Genomic DNA, 17,330 nt, shown 5'->3' with positions numbered 1-17,330 from the left:
TCAGGTGACTTTCACTGCGCTAAGACACCCGAAATAGATTGGCAGCAACCCACATTGAAAATTAGCCCGAACATGTGTGGGGTGAAATTAGCATCTTCCAGGAACTGAATCGGCCCGAGCCCGAATATACAGATCAAGGTGCAGCACGCAGTAAGCAGCCAAATACAGTCGTTCTCGAAATCGGCTTGACCATTACACTCTTGATAACTCTTTTCTGGCCCCACTGCCAAGGCCCTAGCGCAGATCAATTATTGAGCAGGCCGCGTTAAGCTGAGGAACGCCGTAAGATGACCTCGTATGGTACCGTATCTTTCTTCGTAATATTACTTGACGCATATGAGAGTTCGGTAGGATTACATACCACCATCGAAAGACAGCTCCTGATGTGGTCAGGTCTGTTCTGTCGGGGAAAGAAACTCAGGTTGAGTATTTGCTTCAACTACATACAGTATGCCTCTGGGACACACAGCTGACGAATAAAGAACGAACGCGCAAGTTTTCCGTGTGTAAAATATGATGAGCCATGTTGAAGATGTGCACTTGGGGAAGCCCCAACTCGGTGAAAAGCCGGTTTGTCAACATCGTCATTGCTCTCCGGGAGGGAGGGGCTTATTCTTTGACAAGATAATGCATTTAAGTCACGTGGCACTGATCCATAAGATTAACCTCCGTGCATTTGTCTCACTCTGGTTCGGGGTCTTGCAAGATACGGACCGTTCAGCATAGCCTCACTATACAAAGAAGATTCATCCAGAGGAAATATGAAAGACTCGGCAATTGCTATTTTTAGGCAGTTCCCCACATCAATTTTTCCATCCCTATTCTCACTTCAGCGGCGCAAACGCCTCAACCTCAATCTCAATCAACATCTTCTCGAGCCCCAACCTCGGTACACTCAACGCTGTCCAAACGGGCCGGTGCGCCGGGACTCTCTCCCTTATCTTTGGCACCAAATACTGCATGGCCTCATCCATGCCCACCGCATAGCTGCGCCACAAATACACATCTTCCCAGCCCCTCAAGCCATGACTTTGCAGCACTCGATCGACGTTGGCGAACGCGAGGTCGATTTGAGACTTCATGTCGGGGGGAGGAATTGGGAGCTGTCCCAGCCGCCTTGGCCGGAGACTTTGACGATGCCCGAGGGGAGAATGACAGATTGCGAGTAGTGGTATGTCTCGCTGGCTTGTTGGCCGGGGCCGGTAGGGTCGGTGGTGTAGGTGAGGGAGGACATTTCTGGGAGGGTAAGTTGTGAGATGTGGGTTTTTTGGATGGGTTATAGAGGGAGTATACTTAATGGCTTTTATTATAGCGTTGTACAATGTCGTTGGGATATTTTCAGCTTGCTTCTTGCGATTTGTAGATGTTCAGAAGAGAACCAGAGACCAGATGAACTAGGGAGGCTTATATACATGTCAAGCGTCAGCTCTTTTTGGGGAATGCTTGTGGATTTATAATATATGGCATTATTCAGCCGACCGGCCGCTAAGACACCAGAAGGGCTAGTCACTCAACGAGCCTCTAGTGTGATATTTCATACGGGATTTTACCCATTATATGTGGTACTCCGACAATAGCTATGTTCTTAACGTAGTTGGCCATGCTTAAGCTGCATCTCTTATGTCCCTAATGGATAAACTGGAGGAAGTCGCAAAGGACAAGCGTCATGCTCTTGTTCATGTCGTACTAGCTTTACCCCTACCCTTCTGTCTGATGTCTTCGGCGGCGCGGGCGATATGGAAAGACCGGAGTTACAAATTCATGCTTATGAAGCAACTAAGGTAACGGTGACAGTGAAAGCATTCTCAGCCAAGACTATTACAAAGCAGCTACGTCGCGACGAGACGGTCACCTTGCCCACGTGTGACTGGAATGTACGCACGCGCGTGTGGTGCCTAAACAGCCCCCTAACCGGCTTCTCCATAGCAAGTAAGCAATGTGCTTGGTCCCAAGCTAAACAATTATTCAGCAAAAATGTGTTGATTAAGTTAACTTACCAAGCTTGGACAATTATTCAGCAAAGAGAGATCTGCGGTAGTGTGACGGTCGGGCGATATCGATTCCTTGGTTAAGTATGTCGCTTTCGCCATGGAAAGTGGAGGGCCAACAACGCTTTCGACTCAAGCCTAGACTGCTCAACCTCATACATCATGCCTGTCCACACTATCCTCGGCGCAACTGGTGGCGTAGGCTCGGCAATTCTGAGATGCCTTCTCTCCTCGCAGATACCCGACCTTCGTATCAACATACTGGTACGCTCGAAAAGCAAACTCCTCCAAGCTTTCCCACAACTTGAGTTAACCTCATCGGCCACCATCACTATCTTCGAAGCCCCCATCTCGAACGAAGATACCCTCAAAGCATGTATTAAGGACGCCTCAATCATATATGTCTGCGTCGCCACCAACCATGCCAGCCGTAAGGTCGACATTGCTCTTACGACGGCAGTACGTCTCGTCGCAGCTCTCGGTCGTCTTCGCAAAGACCAGGGATCCGAGTACAAGACACCAGTCGTTCTGTTCAATCGATCCTTGGCTCTGAATTCAGATGTCCAGATGCCCATCCCAGGTTTTGCGAAGAGGTTCATGGTCTTCGCAATCTGGGCCATCTACGAGGATCTTCTGAAGGCCGGTGTGCTATACGCTAGAGCCGAGAAGGATGGACTGCTCACGTGCATCACCGCGGACCCACCTGGATTGATGGATCCTAAGGGGACGAGGGCCACTGGGTATAAGCTCGTGCAGCGCGGCAAGACGACGGCATCGATGAACTATGCGGACTTTGGCATAGCTATGGTAGAACTTGGACAGCGCCGCGAAGAGTTCGGAGGTAAGATCGTCGGCGTTAGTGCAACCGGCGCAGTGCGGATCGTCATCTTCGCTAACCTCTGGATCATCTTCCTGGGCCTGAAAAGCCGACTGATTCCATTTTAAGATCGGGCAAATGGTAGGTGGTTCGGGGTTCGGTGGACGGCTGTTGTGTATAGCTTATTGGTCACGCTATAACTCCAATGGGCAGTTTAGCAAAATGCACAGTCTTCACTGTCGTCTTGCTTTTCACGTCACTTTCTTGAATAGGACTGGTACGTCCACCCAGGATCTTGTGTCAAAAACATCCACCGCCAGCCTATAGAACAGCGAGATCTTCTCCAAAGGAACCGATACCAACACCAGCGATACCAATGGATGGACAGCACTTCAAAGGACTTGAGTGAATGGCCACGAGGCGGTAGCAAAGCTTTCTAATTGATAAAGGAGCCAATATCAACATTTAGCGAAAATGATGGATTGACCGTAGGATCAAACGTTATGCTTTGTTGAACGCCATAACCGTCATGGCTAAGGAGAGAACTGGGGACTTATATTTCTGGGCCTACCGTAATGACAGGCTTATGGTGAGTGACTATTAGTTGAGGCGGACGCTATCGGCTGCCATTAAGGCTCTTGTTCGCTCGTAAACAACCGAAAACTGGTAGAGACATTTGTTTGCCGATAGTACCATTCGTCATGAGGTTGTCTGAGCCAGAGATACGTCTTAGTAGTGACGACCGGCACATACCGCACAGGATGAGAGGGAGAATCGAAGTCACCTAGCAGATCAGGATGTTACATGACGCCAGGTGGCCTTCTCCACATGATTTGCAGAGATCCACCATAGGTTTCCAAACAATTCCATTCAATTTTTGTACACGTCGTGTAATATTACGTAGCAAGGTACTGTGCCATACAGTACTAGAGCAATACTGTAGAAGACTGTTCTTTTGTGAAGCAGTTTGTTTTGGAGAGGCGTAATCAGCAGGGGTGCAGATTGCGATGCATCGTTCCATAGGTCAAACGGTTCACTTTGTTGAACGTCCTAATCATCATGGCTAATAAACGGACTGGACCTCATTTTTATGGCCCAACTGTAGCGAGAGACTTATGTTAGTGATCATTAATTGAGGCTTACGCCATGGGCTGCCGAAAAGGCTGTTATTCGCCCGCAAACAACAGAACCTGTCGGTGACAGGTTTCTGCCGATAAAATCACTCGTTTGATTGAATGAATCCTAAACTAAAGAGACACCTCACAGGAGTGATGACTGGCAAAGAGGATACGTGCCAGGTGTCCTGAGAGTAAAGTCGGGGGGACCTTTGGGGGGAGGAGGGGGCAGCAGATCAACACTAGGCCTAGCGGCTCTGTTTGACTGAGAGAGATCCACTCTGGGGTTTCCATGGAAGTCGACGGGATTCTCATGAGACCAGTGTATTATTACTCCGCTAGATACCGTATCATACCAGGTATATTTTACAACGTCCCTCAACTAAGTGTGGCTAGGGCAATGACGGATCTACACTAAGGTCTTGGCGGTGGGGCTAGAAGAGAGAGTGTGAGTGTGTACCGGTCAAGGCGATTTCGAGAACGACTGTACCCCACGTTTTGAGTGGCAGTATGGAATTATGTTTCATTGTTGCAAAACCGAATTCAACGTATGGTTTTTCAGCCTAGCAACCGCCTTTTTGAGGTCCGCAGGTTTAAGATGGCTCCCAGGCTCCCAGGAACAACGAGACTGTCAAGTCACGTGCATTTCCTAATACCTAGCATCCCCCAGGCTTTTCACCTGAATTCATTTCACCTGCTCACTGAGCAAAGGGGTGAGCAAGGGTGAGCAGATGGAGTCGCTCCCCACCCCTATCCCCTCCGCGATGGTTGACCATCACCCCTCCCAAAGCTCTCCTCCGTCAACGTCTAGATTCTGTTCGCAATATGGCGCCAAGACTCCCTCTCTCGAAGCTCGAAATGATCCAGAACATGATATCAAGCAAATCGCTGACTACCTCGCAAATGGCTAAAGCTGCTGAATGTAGTAAGCGTTCTATCATCAACATCAGCAATAACCTCCGCCGATTCGGAAATGTCAGAGCACCCCCAACTCGAGTCGGTCGACGACGAAGCATAACACCTCCGATGATAGAAGCACTATGTGATCGCCTCCTCGAAAAACCCGGGCTATACGTGGACGAGATGGCAATCTTCCTATGGGACGAGTTCCGTGTTCAGGTCACAAATTCAAGCCTTAAGCGGGCTCTTGCATCGGTAGGTTGGTCCAAAAAGGTGGCTCGACAGAGAGCGAAGGAACAGAATGCGGATCTACGAGATTCCTATATGCACTATCTATCGGACTTCAAGTCGTATCATTTAGTCTATGTGGATGAGTCTGGATGTGATAAACGGATCGGGTTTAGACGGACAGGTTGGTCTCCGTTAGGCACGGCACCATTGCAGGTAGCCAACTTTCATCGCGACCAGCGATACCAGATATTACCTGCGTATTGCCAAGATGGGATCGTCCTCTCTCGTGTTTTCCAGGGCTCCACCGACGCTGCAGTATTTGAGGACTTCATTGATCAGCTTCTGAGGCACTGTGGAAGATGGCCTGAGCCAAAGTCCGTTCTAGTCATGGACAACGCGTCTTTTCATCGCTCTGATCGTATTAACGCAATGTGCACTGCAGCAGGAGTCAAGCTAGTGTATCTGCCACCGTACTCACCCGACCTGAATCCGATCGAGGAGTATTTCTCGGAGTTGAAAGCATTCATTAGACGGAACTGGGTACGGTATGAGGAAAACTCAGAACAAGGGTTTCAACCCTTCCTCGACTGGTGTATTGAGGTTGTTGGATCTCGAAAACAAAGTGCTTTGGGTCATTTCAGACATTCTGGCGTTAATATCCAGGTTCGTAATTCAATGATAGATTAGACCAGCGACATAGGAACATCGCATATATATATTACGAATTACTAATGAAACCCACCCCTAAAGCTCTACTCACTTTCTGTCAACCGTTGTGTTCTATTTATATTCCGAAGCAGGTGTTTGGAACAAGTAATTCATCAATAAATATCGCGACTATTCTGGCCATCCTACTCCTTTAGAGTACTATCTACATACCCTCAATCGGCAAAACATTCCTCACACTTCTGACCCATTTCACCACATCTCTTACGAATTGACGGGCAATACCTACCATGATCCCTTGGTTGATAAAGAATGACGGATCTTGGTCCTCATAGATAAGCTGAAGATCGAAACCATTCGCCAGCGCGATATCGCATGCTTGACGAAACTGAGCTTTCAAATGGTCATCAGCGACATTCGCCTCATGCCATGCGCTATACTCTCTGACCGCAACATCTCGAGGTCCTGGAATATTAAACGCGTCATTGACTTGGGCCTTTGGTGACGAAGGCATTGTTGGGAAAGTGGAGGATTCAGGCGTCTCCAATTGAGAGGAAGGTTGCACCCCATTGAAATGTATATTGATGGGACAACTTCCTGGGATGCTGGACATATTCCTCTTCTTGGATTGTTGGTTCTCCAGCCGCTGCTGTTCTTCCATAAATAGTTCTTCACGAAAGATTTCCGGGACGTCTTCATGAGACTGCAGGGTGTTGCCTTTTTCCACAAATGCAATTAGACGTTTTAAATGGTGGCTCCTCAGCGCATAGTGCTTTTTCCCGTGTGGGTCTTGCCAGCAATGTGGGCCAAGATGGCACGAGGAAGAAGGATAACGCATCAGGTTGTACACAGCTCGCCAAACGGATTCTTGCCCAGATGAATTCTCTTCGGCATCCACTTGAACGTCTAGTTCGTTGAGCATCCGTTTAGTGACCGATGACCTTCCTCTTTTCTCAATCCTACCTGAGGTAGTTCTGTGGAGATTTTCATCCTCAACATATTTGAAAGTAATACTCAGCCTTAACTTCTTGTCTCGAGAAAACAGTTCACCCCACCTACGGAGTTGTTTTTCCACTGCAGTCCAATCAATGTCAAGATGATCAAATCGTTTCAGCAGGTCACGTTGGGAGCGATCATTCACCGACACAACGATCGAAGTGTCATCCGACCTAACCCCTCCTTTACCTGAGGTCTTCCCGTGTATCAATCTCTCCAACTTACCCTTCAGGGTCAAGGACCAGTAAGCACTCGGTGCCAGGGCTACGTCCTCTTCCGTGTCTCGTGAGATGACTTTCTTATTTATCGTCACTTTCCACTCTATTGTGTACTGGATGCAGCTTGCCGGAAGCTCATCACTTGAGATCCTGCTGTTCCATTCAGATAGCTGGAGTAGTCTAGGCCTAGTAGGCTCGTTTCGGGACAGTTCTTCTGGGTCATCGGAGTATTCGTTCGGTGAAGGACTAAGCGTGCATCTTGACGTGGGGGTACGACCGAAGTATCCTGGAGTGGGGGCATATTGCGAGTCCTGATCTACAGGATCGAGGTCGAGAGGATGACAATCGTTATCATTGCAATACGAGCTAGCGGTCATCGTTCGATTCAAGGCTCTGACCGATCTGACAGATCTAATGTCAGCACCATCCGATCCAGTCAAGGTCTAGTCGCTGATCAGACCTGTCACACAAAGAAGGAAAATGTAACCCACTAGTACTGTATGGCATACACCTCATTCATACAGACCCTCTGGAGTTGCGTGTTTGACAGACTAAGATCCGAATTTGGGCCTGGTAGCCAGGTTAAGGAGATCCCCCTTTTGTTTACCTTGTTTGCAGGGTTGACATTCTAGAACCCCCGAAAGCCATACAGGCGTAATACCGCATCTATTTTTGTACTGTTATTTACAATTGTACTGCAATACTGCCAAGAAACGGAGTCAGGGGTAGAGTAACTGTAATAGGCATAGTGTGTTTTGAGAGAGGGTTCGAGAAAGAATCTCCGTGTGCAAGTGGTGAAACTGATTTCGATCCATGCTGTATTCGAGAGCTTAATCTAAAATGTTTCTTTACGGCCAGACCAATGTGATAATAATAGTGCAGATAGCTGCCTATGTAGGCAGTCAGTTAGCCCCGTAAATAGTAATTATTTCCGCAATTCCTCTAAGAGCATAAGAACACCAGGATCCGATCTATGGGCCTCAGAATACTGCACCACAATCTCAGAAAAGCGATACGGTGACGCAATCTGGGCACGGTATTACATGGACGGAAATGTCATAGATGGTATAATCACTGATATTCGCGAACTCGGCGATGGCTCGTGCGGAGAGTACAGGGTCAATGTATACGATATGATCATGAAAGATGCAGACGAGTATGCGCTAGGGTGTCCAGGCATTTATCGTGAGGTTCTGGAGTTTTACAGCCATACAAGTGCGGATGATTCTCGGCAGAATATAATTGAGGGTCTTGCCAAGATGAAGGTCAGCTTGGTATGCCATCTAAAGATATGAGTAATGATTTCCACGACAAGTAAGAAACAAAAAACCACCCATTTATCATTCTTGTTCCGTGGGTGGTTTGAGGAAACTCTCGCGTCATAGTTGTGAGCATCCGTTATCATATACTGACTTATAGTCAGAGCGTTAGCAACGGTAGCTGTAAAGGATTGGCCATATCGAAGCTTGAAGAAAATAAAGGTCTATCGTATGCAATTCACGATTTGATTTTAAATTACCTCAAGCTCCCTTCCAGCTTGTTTAACCTTGACGGTTAATAGAAAAAGAGCATGCAATTTTATTCAAATGTTAGAAGAACAAACGCCAATGATGTCTGGTGTATGCCTGTCGAGTACATGGAAAAACTCAGTCCATGAAGATGCACCGCTCATTTATTCATACCCATCCAGCATTCATATAGACACATCAAGATAAAACGAAATGGAAAAGAAAAATGTAATGCCAAAAACAGGTTCTATCATATGGGAATCATCCTGCTTCCGTATACCCGTGGAAGCATCGCATATATGGAGAAGACATGGCTGGAAACAGACGAACAACGCCTTTTTGCAGTGCTGGAGCCATCGAGTCCAGATCAAAGAAATATCAGAGTACAACCAAGAGAGCGAGCGACTCCAGCATAGAGGGGTGGAAACAACTGCAAGATCGAGGCGGGTATCAGGGTGTCTTTCCCCGACAATACCTGGTCCGTGATGCTTGGCTTTCGTTGTACGCTGGCTGGCTTGGAAAAGGTGTTTGGAAGACGTGCAGATGGTGGTTTCATCTAGAAGGGGAAACCGCCGGGGAATCCCTGGGCGCCGCCGCGAGACTGGCCGCCGAAGGGGTGACCGCCGGCTGAGGCGAAGCCGCCGCCGCCGCCGCCACCGTTCATCATGTTGAACAGGACGTTCGGGTCGATGTTGATGTGTGAACCGCCCATACCGCCCATCCCTCCCATGCCTCCCATGCCTCCCATACCGCCCATGCCGCCGAAGCCACCACCACCGCCGAACATGTCAGACGGGTCCATCAGGTCGTCTCCGTTGTCGAAAGCGGCACGCTTCCTGTTGAGAGGGTTAGCAAAACATTGCCAATATCAGATAAATCGAATGCACTTACTGAGGATCGATCAGAGTCTCGTAGGCCTCGCCAACTTCCTTGAACTTCTCGTCGCCAGCCTCACCATCACGGTTCTTATCCGGGTGGTACTGGATAGCCATCTTGCGGTAGGCCTTCTTGATCTCCTGATCGCTAGCGTCCTTGCCAACCCCCAGGATCTTGTAGTAGTCCTTGCGCTGGGACTTCTTCAGCTCGAACTCAGCCTTGCGAATATCCTCCGCAATGCGCGGCTCAGATGGATTGTTCTCTGCAACGCTCTTGTAATCACGAATAGCCTCCTCCCAGTTGTCAGCGCCCGCATGCGCCTTAGCACGGGTTTTGTAGGCCTTGACATATCCGGGATCCAAACGCAGGGCTTCAGTGCAGTCCGCAATAGCCTCATCCCACTGCTTCAGGTTAGAGTGGGCTTGGGCACGGTTACCCAAGATCTTGGCATTCATGTCCTTGTTGGTGGGGTCGATCTCCAGAGCCTGGCTGTACAGTTCAATGGCGCGCTTGTAGTCCTTGGCCTTGAAGGCATTGTTACCCTCTTCCTTGGTACGGTTGAGCTTCTGAACCATGCGCAGCAGCTTGATGGCCGCCTTCATATCCGGGTCCAGCCCGAGACACATCTTCAGGAGCTTGAGCGCCTGCTCCGTCTCACCAGAGGCATAGTACGCCCGTGCACGGATCATCATCGCATCCGGGTCCTGGCTGTTCTCACGGAGCAGACCAATCGCAATGTCCTGTGCCTTGCCCAACGAGTTGCTGTTGTTCATCTTCAGCTGCGCCTCGGCGGCCAGCAGGGTCCACTTGCGCGGCTCCTTCACACCACCGCCCAGCCCTTGCCGGGCCTGGTCCAGGCAGAAAACGGCCATAGAGCCACCTCGGTCTTCGGCAATGGTCTGCTCAGCCTGTGTGATGAAGCGCTGCATCTTCTCCGCTGCAGCCCGGTCGGTCGCTGTCGCGGGGGGATCCACACGTGACAGCACATCGAGCGCCTCCTTCGGTCGGCCCAAACTCGTCAGGATCTTAGCCCAACGGTGGAAGATCTTGGGGTTTGTGGGGTCGAGGACGTGGGCACGCTCGATGTCCTCGAGCGCATTAAGGAATTGCTTGGCAGAGATGTTGGCCGCCGCGCGGTTGGACAGGTAAGCCGAACAGTTGGGGTTAATCTCAATCGCTGCAGTGAGAAGTAAGGTTTAGCGCTTGCTCTTCAACTTCTTGTGTTTCAAACTCCATATGGACACCGGAAAGGCATACCTTTGTTGTACTCCTCGATGGCGCGACGGTAGTCGCCATCCTTGAAGAATTTGTTACCGGCCAACTTGAAGTTGTCGGCCTCATCAGTCGAAGAAGAGTTGGACCGGTGGGGAGGCGGGGTAGGACTCCGTTCCTCGGTGCCGTTAACACCGTTCTTCTGCTGAGCCTCCTGAGGATCGATGTCCATGGAGCTCCGTTGGTCGTCTCGGGATGCCGCCATGGCCGACAGTCGACGGCGCAGCTCGTCGGGCGGGAGATTGAGTGGGTGGGATTCTTTCTCTTTTGAAGACTTGCCGAACCGGAAGGAGGCAGTCGGGATGGAAGTGGAGGAAGAAGACCGACTGTGGGAGAAGCGGTTCTTGGTGGGGGATTTGGAGGGAGAAGGTTTAGAAGGTTTAGAAGGTTTGGAGGGCGACTTGCGCGCGGTGGAGTAGGACGTTCGGGGTGAAGAAGCGGGACTGTCGGACTCCTTTTTCTCTTTCTCTTTTCTGTCGACTTGGGTACTTTCGGGGGTTTGTTTCTCCTTGTCCTTATCCTTTTTGAAAATGTGGGCGAGTTGGACCATTGGGGGGCGTTAGGGTTTTCCCTGGTACTGGTAATTTTTTTTCCTGGGGATCGAAGGACAGCGAAGGCGGTAGAATCTGTAGAATCACCAGAATCACCAGAATCACCGGTTCGGGGCGAAGGGGTTCAACCACGGCAAATTGTTGGAATGTATTCTGGTTTCTTCACAGAATAGCAGCCATGATCAGCATAGGTCTAGTCATCAAGCGTCATCAGGAGCAATGTCCACTGTCCGGGGTATCTCCGGGTGTGAGATGCGAGGACAAAGGGCCGAGAAAAAGATCCTAGGAAGAGATTGGACCGACCGGAGCACTTTATAACTTCTCTATTTGACTAAAAGGTTTCTTTTTTATTCGCTACTGGTGGAAACGCAGGCAATAATCCAGAGGCTGGAGAGCTGCTGGTCTGTGTTAGCGCGCGACAGAACTGGAGCAAGTCACCGAATCCTGTCAGGATGACGACTGCTCTCCAAGACAGCACTGAATCGATTCGAGAAGCTTCCTCGGCTCTGCTATCACCGAGACTTTTTACAATCGGTCTCATGTCTCTCTACTCAGAGGATGGACTCGTTAGGTGCAAAGTCCGGCGAACCTTTCGTGCAGTGGAGCGGTGGATCCAATATGCAGTTTGCTCGAATCGAACCAGACGGTGCTGAGCCGGGGTGTTTGGGCCCTAGGGAGAGGCGAGTCCCTGCGCAATAGTCCTTTGTCAGGGGAATGAATATCTGTCATCTTGATGATCTTCCGAAACATGGCCTCGTCCTCGGTTTATGTTTTGGATTCAATGTTACTACCACGGTAGGTGCGGAGGACACGCAAATATTTCTGACTGGAGCAGCTGGTCTGTGCTAGACACGAGAACTGCAGCAATGATCACAGTGTGACCAATTGCGCCAATCGTTCTCTATCAGTATGTACTCAGCTGATTTGAGACAGGTCCTGCATGTCATGTTAGGCCGAAACTCGTATCACCGATCTCGGCCCTGGGCCGATCGTGAAGCTTAACTCCGAGGGAGCTATGGTTTTTGAGGTTGATTCCATTCTCAATGTACTATCATTTTGAGCTATCACGAGGCCTGATCTATACAGATGAAGTAGAGAACGTTCAGCCGATGTTATGGCGACCGTTGGGTATGTATTTATGTGCTCACGATCAGCCAGTACCAGGCTCAGACATGATACATAAATACATAATCCTCCACCATCTCTGTGTTTTATAGGTTTTACAAACCTGGGGAATTTAGACTACGAAACGTCATCCGACAGTAAAGTTTGTCACCAAGCGGGTGCCTGCCATATTAGGATTAGCATCCGCTCTCGAGCGCCCTCTATCCGAAATGTGCGCCACGGTTCAGTCACTTAACAGTCTTCCGCCTTTCCAGAATTGTAACTATCCCGTCTCTCACACAAATTTTGAAGTAATAAAATATCTAATGGCATCAGATCGTGTCAACAAAAGATGGTCAAGCCAATCTCAGATACCCGGATCCTTCTCAAAGAAGGCCTGATGAACCCACCTAGGCGGGCGTTATAACGTCACAATACACATGACTCTCATAGCATATGGTGAGCGCAAAATACGAAGAATCAGATTTCAAGTGTCTAGAAACTAAACAGAAACACTTCTTAGATTTCGGAATTTGCTCAGGCGTTGAGAAGAAATAGCACGACACAAATGAATTACATTGACGTGCTAAAAACGCCAGGGTATAATGCCGCATGCAAGAAAAGGACTATCCAATCCCGTCGATAATCACGACCTATTACCACCCAATTCTTCAGTACTGTCAATGGCTCGTTTCGGACAGGCTATGTATTCTCACGCTCACTAGCCCTGATCCTCGAAGCCGGTCCAAATGTAAGACGCATAACATGAGTCGGACTAAAGCCGTGACTTTCATAATCAGGAGGTCTATCATGATCTTCCACTTCATCATCATGATTGTGGTGCCTCTCTGGTGTGGGACTGGTTGCATTGCGCAGTCTAGTGGGCAGACGATGAATCTGAGGTTGAGAAAAGCGCGGCGCGGATGAATCAACAACTACCCATTGTCCTCTACTCTCATGCCAGAGGAGTGAATCAAAGCTGTGTGATAGCGGGCATTGTGTCTGTCGCGGTATGATGGTACTTGTTGGTCTCGGCCGTTCGGAACCTGGTGATAGTCTGCTTTGCTGGCGCTCCTCTTCGATGTGAATTGACCTTTCTCGTCGGACTGGGGATTGAGTGAAGATGTTGTCGCTTCTTAATATAATACCACTCCTGTTCGGCTGAGGGTACGGTCTGTAGGTTATTGGTTGTTGTCGCGAGAAGGCGAGTTCTGTAGAAGCAGGTCGTGGTGGGAGAGGTCTCCAGAGAAGATCGGGGGGTGTATTGTTTGGGGCTGCATGGTCTACTCGTATCCGAGGGATTGCTGAATTGTGTGTGTTCGTGGCCCTCATGTCACTGATGGGAGGACCCTCGAGGGATGATAGATCCACGAGGGGGCGCGGTGGTCGGCGGGACCTTGGAGGATTTTGGCTGGAGCTTGCGGCTTGCTGAAACTCTAGAGGATCTGGTAGGAGTCTCCGATATGGAATATTACGTCCCCGCTGTGGTGACATTGAGAGAAGACGTATTGGCGTGGTGTCAAAAGATTGTTGGTGAAAATGAACTGATGATTGAAACCCCCGCTGTGTCGGCTCAGGCCTCCCAGATTCTGGCTGTGATGCCTGGTGTGCATTCTGGAGCTTGTGGAGGAATTTGCACAGCCGCATCTCACATGGCATGGTGAAGTAAGACCATGTAGTATCAGTAACGGAGCTAAGTCGTGGATATAATGATAGTTTTGATGAAAGTGAATGGTATTCCACAAGGACTCGTTTTTGGTGCTGAAAAAGACCTATGAAGTCTTCAACCCTTGTAAGCCGGGGAGTGCTTCTCGGTAATTGAGGCTGTCAACAATGGGGGAGTCAGTGGGTTTACTAGGAAGGAATGTCTGCTACTGTATATAGTTCAGGGGCCCAACTCGGAGAATTCCAAGGCTGTCCATCGAAGCGAGTAGCGCCTCGTGGGCCCTCTTTGGGACCCAGTACATTACTCCTTCGCAAGATGATTTGCCCTATTAGTTTCGAAGAGGACTTTTTGGGGGCCAGATTCCCAAACCTGGTAAACTTTGTACACCGCTAGGCCCATATACGGGCAGCGCGAGATTCCTGAAAAGGGTTAGCATGGCCACCGTGAACTGAAGCAGATGTTTTCTCCGTTATCTGTAGGCGATTGATATTGCAGTTGTGTTCCGTGTTAATAACGCCAGAGTCGCGCTGAAACTAAATTTGGGGGGTGGGTGGTTCGGCCCCTTCCTTCGCACCCACCGCTATCAAAGCCAGCACAAAGGAATGTGACTGCGAGTGGAGAGTGCTCAAGATAACCCCACTTGGAAGGCTCATGCTCTCGGGCTATCTACCGAGCCCGAATATCGAGCCAACCCTTGGAAGGTGGAATTACACAGCCACTGATCAGGCGGGGGCCGTTATTTTTGGTTTCGTCGATTACCACGTCGCGCGGCAAGATTCTGATCACAGGATACAAGTCCGTAAATGTGACACGGGTGTGCTTAAGGCTATATCTAACTCGTTTCATCGTGAGGGTGTGTGAGATCTGAAGGCTTAGACGTTTCGGGCTCAGGATCTTGAGGCGTGAGGTCGCTGTTCGAAAACAAACTTCCAAGAAGGGCAATCGAACAGAGTGGAGCGTAGTAGGAGTGACTTCTAGCCATGCATGCCTAGGTGTCTTCATTATCTCTAAGGCTGCTGCATAATGGAACAGAGGCAGTAGCTGAACTCGCTCCAAAGGGCTCCCGACTATGAAGTGCACGGCCCAGCTCAGTAGCCACATCCGGACTCCCAACATATATACAATCACAATATCACACTCAGCAAGCGGGCACGTTCTACACCTAAATGTTCCAAGTCTATATCAGAATTTTGCAATTAGTATGGATGAGCTTCTTTACTTCGCCAGGTAATGATGTTCCTGGAAGCACGCAAACTTTGACACCATGGTCCACATTACTCGGATCCATGGATGTAATGCGGGTCTCTAGAAATGTAGATTCTGCTTTCAAGTAAGCACATGAAACGAAGAAATTAGTTCCCAAACACCAATGTATTCAATATTGAATAAGATGACTAGCTTCGTAAATATGTGAAATGCAGCCTTATTACGAGACTCAAGGTGACCTAACATTCACTGCATTACGCTCGCCATGCTCGCCCAGCCTGCAGCGACGCCTTCTAAATGGGGCGCAATGGAACTGTAACGATGAAACAGCCACAAACATTTATATTCAGCCTCCAACAAGCAATACTAGATAATACTTAGTTCCGATACATCTATTCTCCACCAGTGTTTCAACTGGACCTTGTGTGGCACTAGCAACCGAACGAAGTAATCACATTCGAAGAGACAGTCAAGTTCAAATATAATATAGCATTGACACATCTAGTTAAAATGAAAATAGATAGCAACGTGATATGGATACATTGTCAAAAGGGTTACGGGTATTCGCTGGAAAGTAGGGAAATGGTGAAAGCTGTCATGGTTTACATTAAAGTCGTGCTTAAGCCATCAAGCGCTTCACACAACTCCGAAGCTATCCAGGAAGCCCAAGAAATGGAAAAAAAAATATGTATAGCAAAAAAACAATCAGAAAAGGATAAAGCGTATCCGATCAGAAGCAAGTAACAATATTGGTCAGGTATTACCGAACCCAAGTTAAATAACAAGAACCTTCTCTTTCCGTCCCCTTTCCATTCCTCTGCAACGGCAACATACCAACCAGGCCCTAAGGCCAGCTTAGTTGAAGACGCCCATTACGGATGGAGTCATTTAAGCCAGGAAGAAGGCGGCAGCGGCGGCGGCACCAGCGAAGGTGAGCGAGCCGGAGACGGCACCAGCACCGTTGAAGACGGGGGTGGCGGAGGGGGAAGCGGAGGCGCTACCAGCGGGACTATAGATGAATTAGCTTGGAATTCTTTTAGGCTGCAGGACAGGATTTTAACTTACGCCCAGGCCTTGGAGGAGGAGGGAGCGTGGGGAGCACCGGAGCCGGAGCCGGAGCCGACGGGGGAGGAGCCGGAGGGAACGGAGCCAGCACCACCAGCGGAGGGGGTGACAGTCTCGTACCAGGTGGAGCACGAGGTGTGGGCAACAACCGAGGGGGTCATGGCAGGGCCAACGGGGACAACACTGGTGGCGGAGGTGACAGCGGGAGCGGGGGGAGCGCTGGACCAGGCGGGAGCAGAGCTGGAGGAGACGGGCATGGCACCACCGGAGGTAGTGGGAACAGCGGTGGTCACAGCAGGGGTCTCAGTGGCAGCAGCGCCGGAGGGGACGGAGGAGGTAGCGCGGGCGGGGCAGTTGGTAACCTCGGGGCCGCAGGAAGTGATGGTGACCTCCTCAGTCTGGTAGACAGTGGTGTCGGCGGCGTTGGGCATAGCGGCAGCCAGGCCGGCGAAGAAGGCAACGGTAGCAGCGGTGAAACGCATTTTGATTGATATGAGAAGGATAACCGGAAGGTGGTTTTTAAAAGTAGTTTAAAAAAAAAAAGCGTAGCTTTTTGTAGAGAGTGAGAGTAGTTGGTTAAAGAGTGGATGACCGAGGTCGAAAGAGTGACTGATGCGAGGCAACGAAGATAGTACTTGAAGAAGGAAAGAAAAAGAGTAGCACGGGGGAGACCAGGGGCCTTTGTATGAACGGGGAGATTAGTGCTAGTCTGTCTGATCGTCCGCTCGCGTCTTCGCCCCCCTCGAGAAAAGGGGAAATCGAGCTCGATGTGCATTGCGGAGTCGACTTGTTTCGTACCAGGTACATGGAAGTCGCGGTGAATGTGCCGCTTGCACTAGGTTATCGGTACATCCTCGTACTTGTTAATTGGCCCAAGTGGGCGCGTGGGATGAGCCGTTTCGTCCGTGACCACCACTTAGCATGTAATATTACTTGCCGCTAAATGAGTTAGCGCAGGAACTGTGCCGATCGAGCGGATTCGGAAGGTGAGGTGTGAGACACGACCTTACTTGCGCCTTGCCGCGATGGTTTGATCGACTCTACGTTGGTTTTCTTACATTTCTACGATGCTAGCAGTGTAGCAGCATAGCAGTACTAGCGAGCTACGTGACCGTCTGGCCAGCATTCAAAAACCCTACGATACTACGAAC

General features: G+C 49.6%; 5 protein-coding genes across 5 annotated transcripts; 1 reads left to right on the top strand and 4 right to left on the bottom strand.

The window, feature by feature from the left end:
* Window positions 1-824: 824 nt before the first annotated feature.
* Window positions 825-1,234, bottom strand: N7443_002236 (uncharacterized protein; the record flags this gene model as incomplete). Its single annotated transcript, XM_056882292.1, has 2 exons — window positions 825-1,076; window positions 1,130-1,234. 2 exons carry the CDS (start codon window positions 1,232-1,234, stop codon window positions 825-827), a joined length of 357 nt encoding a protein of 118 aa, XP_056744133.1.
* Window positions 1,235-2,150: 916 nt separating this feature from the next.
* Window positions 2,151-2,933, top strand: N7443_002235 (YjgF-like protein; the record flags this gene model as incomplete). The annotated part of the gene is made up of 1 exon (XM_056882291.1): window positions 2,151-2,933. One exon carries the CDS (start codon window positions 2,151-2,153, stop codon window positions 2,931-2,933), a length of 783 nt encoding a protein of 260 aa, XP_056744132.1.
* A 2,989-nt stretch (window positions 2,934-5,922) lies between these two features.
* Window positions 5,923-6,639, bottom strand: N7443_002234 (uncharacterized protein; the record flags this gene model as incomplete). The annotated part of the gene is made up of 1 exon (XM_056882290.1): window positions 5,923-6,639. One exon carries the CDS (start codon window positions 6,637-6,639, stop codon window positions 5,923-5,925), a length of 717 nt encoding a protein of 238 aa, XP_056744131.1.
* A 2,356-nt stretch (window positions 6,640-8,995) lies between these two features.
* N7443_002233 (DnaJ and TPR domain protein) lies at window positions 8,996-11,137 on the bottom strand (the record flags this gene model as incomplete). The annotated part of the gene is made up of 3 exons (XM_056882289.1): window positions 8,996-9,275; window positions 9,331-10,492; window positions 10,573-11,137. 3 exons carry the CDS (start codon window positions 11,135-11,137, stop codon window positions 8,996-8,998), a joined length of 2,007 nt encoding a protein of 668 aa, XP_056744130.1.
* A 4,865-nt stretch (window positions 11,138-16,002) lies between these two features.
* On the bottom strand, window positions 16,003-16,661 carry N7443_002232 (GPI anchored serine-rich protein; the record flags this gene model as incomplete). Its single annotated transcript, XM_056882288.1, has 2 exons — window positions 16,003-16,123; window positions 16,180-16,661. The coding sequence occupies 2 exons, from the start codon at window positions 16,659-16,661 to the stop codon at window positions 16,003-16,005; spliced, it is 603 nt and encodes a 200-aa protein (XP_056744129.1).
* Window positions 16,662-17,330: the final 669 nt, after the last annotated feature.

The sequence above is a fragment of the Penicillium atrosanguineum genome (assembly GCF_028827265.1).
Source record: "Penicillium atrosanguineum strain IBT 20685 chromosome Unknown utg000002l_segment0_segment0, whole genome shotgun sequence".
NCBI classification, from domain to species: Eukaryota; Fungi; Ascomycota; class Eurotiomycetes; order Eurotiales; family Aspergillaceae; genus Penicillium; species Penicillium atrosanguineum.
This window is presented reverse-complemented; position numbering and strand designations above follow the sequence as displayed.